The sequence below is a fragment of the Chiloscyllium plagiosum genome, chromosome 1, assembly GCF_004010195.1.
Source record: "Chiloscyllium plagiosum isolate BGI_BamShark_2017 chromosome 1, ASM401019v2, whole genome shotgun sequence".
Lineage (NCBI taxonomy): Eukaryota > Metazoa > Chordata > Chondrichthyes > Orectolobiformes > Hemiscylliidae > Chiloscyllium > Chiloscyllium plagiosum.
In genome coordinates this window covers 115,295,059-115,303,514 of record NC_057710.1, presented here as the reverse complement: position 1 = coordinate 115,303,514, position 8,456 = coordinate 115,295,059, and the positions used below count along the sequence as shown (strand labels likewise).

At 46.0% G+C, this 8,456-nt stretch overlaps 1 protein-coding gene across 1 annotated transcript; it reads left to right on the top strand.

Moving 5' to 3' along the window:
• Positions 1–1,015: 1,015 nt before the first annotated feature.
• Positions 1,016–2,669, top strand: LOC122551987 (fibroblast growth factor-binding protein 1-like). The gene is made up of 2 exons (XM_043694552.1): positions 1,016–1,250; positions 1,360–2,669. The coding sequence occupies exon 2, from the start codon at positions 1,366–1,368 to the stop codon at positions 2,041–2,043; it is 678 nt and encodes a 225-aa protein (XP_043550487.1). The 5' UTR covers positions 1,016–1,250; positions 1,360–1,365; the 3' UTR covers positions 2,044–2,669.
• Positions 2,670–8,456: the final 5,787 nt, after the last annotated feature.

Here is an 8,456-nt window from a genome sequence, read left to right as displayed (position 1 = left end):
AGATGTTAATTCTGGTTTGGCCTCAGCTGGAGTAGCCAGTTCTTGGTACTATACTTTAGGAAAGATGTGAAGGCATTGGAGAGTTTGGGGACTTGGCAAAATGGTTCCAGGGATGAGGAATTCCAATGATATAGATAGGGAGGACTGTTCTCTTTGGAAAAGAGAAGGTTGAAAGAAGATTTGATAGATATTCAAAATCACGAGGGATGTAGATAGAGTTAATAGGGGTAAATCGTTCCCATTGGTGGAAGGACTGAGAACTGGAGGGCACCTATTGGCAAAAGGGAACTATGATGCCAAGAGGAAAGTTGTTTTTACACAGCCTGTTTACAATCTAAAATGCACTGTAGGAGAGTGTGGTGACGGTCTGAGAAGGTGAATGTATATGGTTACAGGAAGACGCCAGTGTGGAGGAGCTGCAGGTAAATTGCTCTTGCTGAGAGCTTCCAGCTCCACCATTCAGTGACTCTCCGATAAATCTCCGTGTTATTTTATCGCCACTGGGTTAACCTGCTCTAAAACGACTCCTGCTATGAATCCAATCTAAGGTTTGGAACAATCTTCTAATCGCCTGGAGCCAATCCGTGAAAGATAAAGGATGGAACCATTTCCAAATTCTGCCGGAGGGAGAGAGTCCACGTGTTATCTCGGGTTCTGAGGAAGGGTCAACTCTGCTTTCTCTGCACACATGCGAGCAGTCCCGCTGAGCTTTTCCAGCAACTTCTGTTTCCGATTGACAGCATCCGCAGTTCTTCCGGTTATAACGCTTTATCTACCCTCCCCGTGTAGCAGGTATTCCCCCAAATTCTTTACACGAAAGTGCCTTGGTTCATAAATAAGCTCGTGAAACAAAATGTCAAGTGGCCCATCGTTACACAGCAATGAGCAGCTAACGGAGACGCGGGGTGGGCTCAGCCACTCAATCTGACCGCACTGTGACAGAGTGACAGACTCCTCCTGAGTGACTGGGTCCACTTTTCCCTGAAGTTGCAGGTTCAGACGCAGCTTGGGCACGGCCAGTGGGCAGCAGGTTGGTGTTCCTTTGCAGCCGGACCTTTGGGTGACCCCTACAAAGGTGTGGTGCTAAAGCTGATGAAGCAGAGCTCAGGTATTCCCGGAGTGGCTTTCCCGGTAACGCCCCGTCACATCGGAGGCGTTGCCAAAAAACATATAAATGGTAGACATCGCGGTCCATTCGCCACTAACGGTTCCTAATCCTCCCAGGAGCATCCGACAGCAGAGACTCCCAGGTGGGTTCTCTCTCTTGGCCATTCGGTGCAGGAGTTGGTGCCTTTTTTATTGTTTAAAGGAGCCCCTTTAGTGAACTTTTGTCTTTTCTTGTTGTTTTTCACTTTGTAGCTGACCATGAGGATCTCCAAACTGGCGGCGCTGCTGCTGCTGCTGCTCTGCATCACCCAGTGTCTCCTGGCGGAGAGCAGTGAGGGGCAGCAGAAGAGGAGGAGGAAGGGCAAAGGGCAGCAGCCCCAGGCCCAGCGAGGGGAGCCGCAGGACGGCGGCAAGAAGAGCAGCCAGCCACCGAGCCGGTCCGCCGAGGGCAAGAAGCAGCGGAGAGCCCGCGGCTCAGCGCCCAAGCAAGGGCGCTTCCTCAGCCGGGAGCAAGCCGAGTGCAAGTGGGTACTGCGAGGGCCGGAAGGCTCAGACATTAACCTGCGTGTGCAGTGCAAGACGGAACTGGGCGATTACTGGTGCGAGTTCACCGGGAAACCCTCAGCCTGCGCCAAGTACTCGCAAGATGCGAAAACCTACTGGAAGCAAGTCACCCGGGCCCTGAAGAAGCAAAAGGCGCTGTGCAGCCAACCCTCGGCGGTGCTGAAGTCCAGCCTGTGCCGAAGCACGAAAGCAGCTCATCTGAAAATGACCAGCTCTGGCCTGCTCACCTCTGCAGCCCTGGGAGAGGAGCAGGAGAAAGCACTGAGCTCAGATCCTACCGCGAATCCAGATATAGACAAGATAGCTTCGGAATATTGTAATGATAACTGGAGTTCTGTTTGCAAGTTCCTGTTCTCAGCAATCCAGGGCTAATACAGCAGGGACTCTGTGAATGATGTGTCTCTGTGATTGTCCATTTTACTTCCTGTTTAAAGATTGGGACTATATTGATTGTATAGGTGATCAATTGTTGTAGAAGTTCCACGTTTTATAGTGAATTTGTAAAATGTAAGGTGGCCCTAATTTATTAACAGGCATTCTGGAATACACTCGCTGTCGGTTCCTAGCCGCTACGTGTTGTCGGACAGCGCCTAGGCACACTCTAGACAAATGAATACAAATCCTCTCGCTGTCTGCCCCCAAAGTAACCCATTACCAGCACCGTCCCGTTTGAAAACTGCTCAGCAAGCAGTTGGGCAGAATATGGTTTATATACCCATGGCGCCAGTTTTAGTGTGTTTTCTTTTAAAAAGAAAGGTCCACATTCTGCTTTCTTCAAATACTTTCTGCAGTCTCGATGGGTTGTATGAGTTCTGCTCCGATTTCTTACGGTCAATATCGCTCATACTTCGGGACATTATATTACTTCCATTAGCAACACAGCCGCTAGTACCTACTGACACTTCAAAGATCTTTTCTAAAACATTAACACCAGCATATTGTAAATAAAGCCAGCTATATTTAACAACACTGTTAATAAAAAACTTTTTTGAAAACGTTATGACGATGCCGAGTTGTCTTTTCAGAAAGAAAGAAATGTTACAATAAAATTTACACACAGTCTCTCCTTAAAACAAATCGATTTAATCGGTATTAATCCTCGCACCAAAGACAGAAGTTCCTGGAGAAACCCAACAGCGCTGGCAGCATGTGGAGAGAGAAAGCAGAGGTGAGTGTCAGGTCCAGTGACCTTCCTGCCAGACCTGCTGAGCTTTTCCAGCAATGTTTCTTATTATTTCTGATTTCCAGCACTAGCAGGTTCTTGGTTTAATCCCCAGCGTGGTCTGGATGCAGCCACGCATGGTGGCTGGGTGGTTCAGTGGTTAGCACTGCTGCCTCACAGCACCAGGGACTCGGGTTCGATTCCAGCCTTGGGTGACTGTGGCGTTTGCACAATCTCCCCGTGTCTGTGCGGGTTTGCTCCGGTTTCCTCCCACAAGATGTGCAGGTCAGGTGATTTGGCCAAGTTACATTGCCCATTGTGCTAGATGCATTAGTCAGTAATAAATATACAGAAATGAGTCTGGGCGGGTCACTCATCGGAGGGTCAGTGTGGACTTGTTGGGCCGAAAGGCCTGTTTCCACACTGTGGGAATCAGTCCATGATTCTAATCATATGGGGTTAGTCTCTCTCTTCACGTTAACATTTATAGAATCCTTACAGTGTGGAAAAGTCCATATCGACCCTCCGAAGAATATTCCACCCATTCCCCTACCCTATCACTCTACATTTACAGCTGACTAATGCACCTAACCTACACATCCCTGGACACTATGAGCAATTTAGCCCGACCAGTTCACCTAACATTGGGGATGTGTTGGCAACACCACAGAAATGCTGAAGATTGCCCTTGAACCCCAGCATGTAACCTGCCCAGATCCTACCAAAACAACCTAGGGCAGAGTCCGGTTGGGTTTAAAATCACTAGAGAGTAATAACTTGTGATTACAGATGTTGTTAAATTAACCTGCCCAGGTATATGATGACGCGGCCCGGTGGTTAGCACTGCTGCCTCTCAGCGCCAGGGGGTTCCGCGCTCGATCCCACCCTCAGGCGACTGTCGGTGTGAGGTTTGCACATTCCCTGCTCCAGTGTCCTCCCACAGTTCAAAGATGTGTGGGTTAAGTGGACTAGTCGTGCAAAATTGCTCCACAGGGGTGGGTAGATTAGCCATGGGCAATGCAGGGTCCTGCTCCCACTCTGGCGGGATTCTATGATACCTTTGGAGTAGATGGTGTTTGAATCCAGGGACAACTACCACTGTATCACAAGAGTCCATTCATTTATAATGATGGCATAGGATATTAAAATGTCCAGGACACCACCAGAGTTTTATCAAACAAAATCTGACAGAGAGCCACCTGAAGGGGTATTCAGTCAATGAGTATTATCAAGACGGAAATCTAGATGTCAAAGCAGAAAGGTCTAGGGAGGGAATTGTAGAGCTCAGGAGTGGCTGAGGGCAAGGTCATCATCAGTGGGGCAGCATTTGGGGATGCTCAAGGTCAGAGTTGGAGAAGTGCGGATATCTCCAGGTTATGGAGGTGGTGGTGATTACTGAGAGGGCGGAGGCAAGGTCATGTTTGAAAGCAAGCATGAGAATTTGAAAACGGAGGTTTGGTTTAACTGAGAGCCAATGTCGGTCAGTGAGTACAGGTGTGAGTTTAAATTGGGCGAAAGTGACGGCTGCAGCTGCTGGAGATCAGAGTCGAGACTATGGAACTGGAAAAGCACAACAGGTCAGGTAGCATCCGAGGAGCAGGAGAATCGACGTTTCGGGCATGAGCCCTTCTGGGTTTGAATAATCTCTGGAGATCGGAATGTGAGGATAGGCACAGATTGGCTCGAAACAGGCAAGACGAACGCTATAACAAAGGCAATGCTGAGGGTTCCGACATCAGTTGAACTGACACGGCTAAAGTTTAAAGGACGAAATAAGAGATGGATGGTCTCAGTGATGACACGGAGATATTGTTGGAAGCTCAATTCAGGGAAAATAGAATACCAGGAAAACATGTTATTAGGAGCAGCAGTTTGGCAATTCCTGTTTATTATGTGTTCGTGCTTTCCAAACGAACTACAGAATTGAGGCTGACATTACAATGCTGCCAAAGAAATCGCTACATTGTCCTTATCATCTACTTGTTAATGCGGATGTGAAAGATATCATGGTACTGTTCGGAGAAAAGCAGCTCCGCAGAGCTTTGACATCTTGGCGCACAGCTGACTCCATCTAAACAGAGTTTAAAAATCCCACAACCTCCTGTTATGGTCCAACAGGTTTATTTGGAAGGTCAGTGCTCCGAAAGCTAGTGCTTCTGTTGGACCATAATCTGGTGTTGGGTGATTTTTAACCTTGCCCACCCCAGTCGGCTCCTCCACATCATGGCTTGCACCTGAACAGCCATGTTTATTCTACCCAATGGGTTTATTCTACCCACTGATTCAACGAACTGGCTTCAGTCTCTCCGCTGGAGGAATTATTTCATCCAGATTGGTCAATACGAAGGCAATGGATGGAACTTGTGATACTGCCCAGCGGAGACCGAACCAGAGGCTGATGGAGCAGACCCCAACAGCTTCAGGGAGTTTTTTATTTCGTGTTACGGCGAATCGGGGTTGGAATGTATCGTGTGTCTTAGAAATTATGTCACTTCCTTTATATCAAGTGGAAAGCGCCTTGTATCAACATGACCATTCATTAAATAACCAGCTGTTGGGGGCCACACCCTCCACTTATGATCAATACTAAGCTAATGGCATTTCAGCGTTTACATATAAGGACTAAATGACAAACAGAAACATCTGCACAGAGTAACACTATCCGAAACGTTACAGGCGATGAATCTTGAGGTCGGTTTGTTGTGGACTGTGCTGCAGTGCAAAGCGCTCTCGCTGTCAATCATTCCCAATGCTGTTACCATGGCTCACCGCGGCTCCCCCAGCCTGGCAGTGCAGACCCAATGATTGATTAAACTTGGGTTGGACTAGAACTAGGCGGGTTCATCGCTCCTCCTCTGTCAGCTCATCGCTCACCCCATTCCGGGGGAACCAATCCGAAACCTATCGCTTAACTTCAGTGACTCCCATGACATTGTCCCTCCCGTCAGTCCCACCCTCAGCTCCACGAACCGACCTGTTCCTGTACTTGGGAGATTACTGTACTCTAGGGGAATTCAGTGTTTTATACTTCGTGCCCTCCCAATTCCAATTCGTGTCATTTTAAATAAGTTTCCCAGTAAATAGCCTCTTTGCAGGTACACAAATGGTCCGTGTTCGCGCATAACTCCGGGGAGGGGGCACGCCAGAAGTAGGTGTATTGACTTTGGGGCAAAACCATAGAGTTCTGGACTGTATGTTATCTCCCAATGTATTTAAATCTACATGTGATCCGCGTCCAGGTACACCAACCACACAGTGTACACCGTGACAATAATGTTTTAAACAGTCCGGAATCGAAAAATACTTACTTTTCAAAAGGTGACTCTGCTCAACATACTCTCCAAACCTCTATTGGTATTCTCTCCCCTTTCTCTTACAGTCTGTCACGTTCCTTGTGTTGTGTGAGTTACTGTCTCCATTCATTTCCACTCCCAGTGTGTAGGTTCCAGAGATTAAGACGCACTTCCTTGGATTTAAAGCACATTGAACTATGTGGAAGACACTGTATAGATTCTCCTTTTTTATCATTTTTTCTCCTTTCATTTTTGTTTTAGACTTCTTTGCCAGTTGCACCTCTTTTCTGGTTCACTGTTTGTTTAATAACTTGCCTCTGATTTTCTGGTTAGCTTTTAAATCCCTGCTTCCCCTCTGCCATTGCTCCATCTGCTTTTTCCCCCCTGTCCATTGGCAGTCTCTTTCCAGCTTTATCCATCACTTCTTCAATTTTCTTCTTCATCTTTTTTCACTTGTATTTCCTGCTTTCCTTTCTCGTGTTTCGTGCAGTCTAGATCAGGCAGAATGAGAAGGAAATGACTGTTAAAAGAGACCAGAAAACTGATGAGAACAAACATTGTGAAATGGTCAAAAGCCATCGGGTATAGGTGAAGAGGAAACGTGGAGGATATGTGAGGCAGGACAGCCCAGCAAAACATTAGGAACTATGGAAGCTTTCAAATTAAGGCCAACAAATTCAAATGGTTTACTTCCACAGTCAGATTCCTTAGCCAGTTTGCATCCTGGAGCTCGCTAGCAGCAACATGGGTGCATATATACCACACAGACTTCAGTATTCAAGAGATTGATGCACCTCTTCCATTGGACAGAAGATACAAAAAATTGAAAATACATACCAATGGATTTAAGAACAGCTTCTTCCCCACTATTATCAGACTTATGAATGGACCTCTCATATATTAGAGTTGATCCTACTCTGCATATTCTGTCGCACTATACTCTGCATTCTATTAATGTGATGTACCTATGTAAGGTATGATTTGTCTGTTAAGATACAAGGCAATACTTTTCACTGTATTTCAGTATGTTTGATAATAATAAATCAAATCAAAATCAAAAATCAAGGTGGTTCAGGATGGGCAATAAAAGGTCAGCACCAGTGCATGAACAAATAAAAGGTCAAAATAATGCTATCAACAATTATCACATTGTTAACATTTTTTTACACTGAGTCTTAGCTGCCTATAACATGTTTAATGAGGACTAACACACATATGCTATAATGGGATGAAGATTAAGTGCAAAGTGGTCCTTTTGCAAAGCTAATGATGGTGTGGCACGAAGCATTTGGCAATTTGTGATAATTCACAAATTCATTTTTCTAGCTAAAAGGTATATGGCCAATATACACTTTAATAATGGCTTGCATCGTGTGCACTATTAAAGCAAATTCTGGGCTATTAGATTTCAATTTTCATAAATAATTTGTGTTTTTTTTATTCAAAAACTTCATGAAATGTTTGCTGGATTGGATATAGCATAATGCTGACAAATGAAAGTCATTTTTAATTCAGAGATGATGACAAACTAGAAAAAAAGATGAATACATTTTATACACAGCACTGGAATATTGTGAACAGTTTTGGGCCCCTTATCCAAGGAAAGATATACTGGCATCGGAGGCAATTGAGAGGAGGTTCACCAGGCCGATATCAGGTTTGGAGGCACAGTCTTATGGGGAGAGATTGAGTAGGTTGGGCTTGCACTTAGTGTAAGATAGAAGACTGCAAGGCAACTGTATTGAAACATGCAGGATCCATAAGAGAATTGACAGGTGACAAGTTTGTTTCCGATTGTGAGCAAGTCTAGGACGGGAGTGCATAATCTCAGAATAAGGGGTTACGTTTTGAAAACAGAGATGGGGAGGAATTTCTTGACTCAAAGGATAGTGAACCTGTGGAATTATTTGCTGCATAGGACTGTTGAGATCAGACTATTGAATACAATATTCAGAGGAACCTTGATTATCTGAATACCAATTATCCGAAAATTGGATTATCAGAAGGACATCTCAAGGTCCCAACGGAAACATTACATCAAAGACATGTGTCCAACACTGATCATGTCTTTTGTTTACAATGATTAAAAGTGCTGCCAAGAACAGTCCTGGACTGATGGGAGCGCAGATGTCATCGCTAAATGACTGACCTCCCACTCCCCCCTTCGGATTATGGGCGGGCAGAGGGCGGTGTTGGATGGGGTTGTGGGGGTGGGCGGAGTTGGATGGGGTTGGGGGCAGGGTTGGATGGGATGGGGGCAGTGTTGGATGGGGTTTGGGGCAGGCAGGTGGGCAGTGTTGGAGAGCAGGCTGGGGGGGCAATGTTGGGGT

Bases quoted from the DNA above. Each gene is read 5' to 3' on its own strand.
- LOC122551987 (XM_043694552.1), top strand. From the start codon at position 1,366: ATGAGGATCTCCAAACTGGCGGCGCTGCTGCTGCTGCTGCTCTGCATC.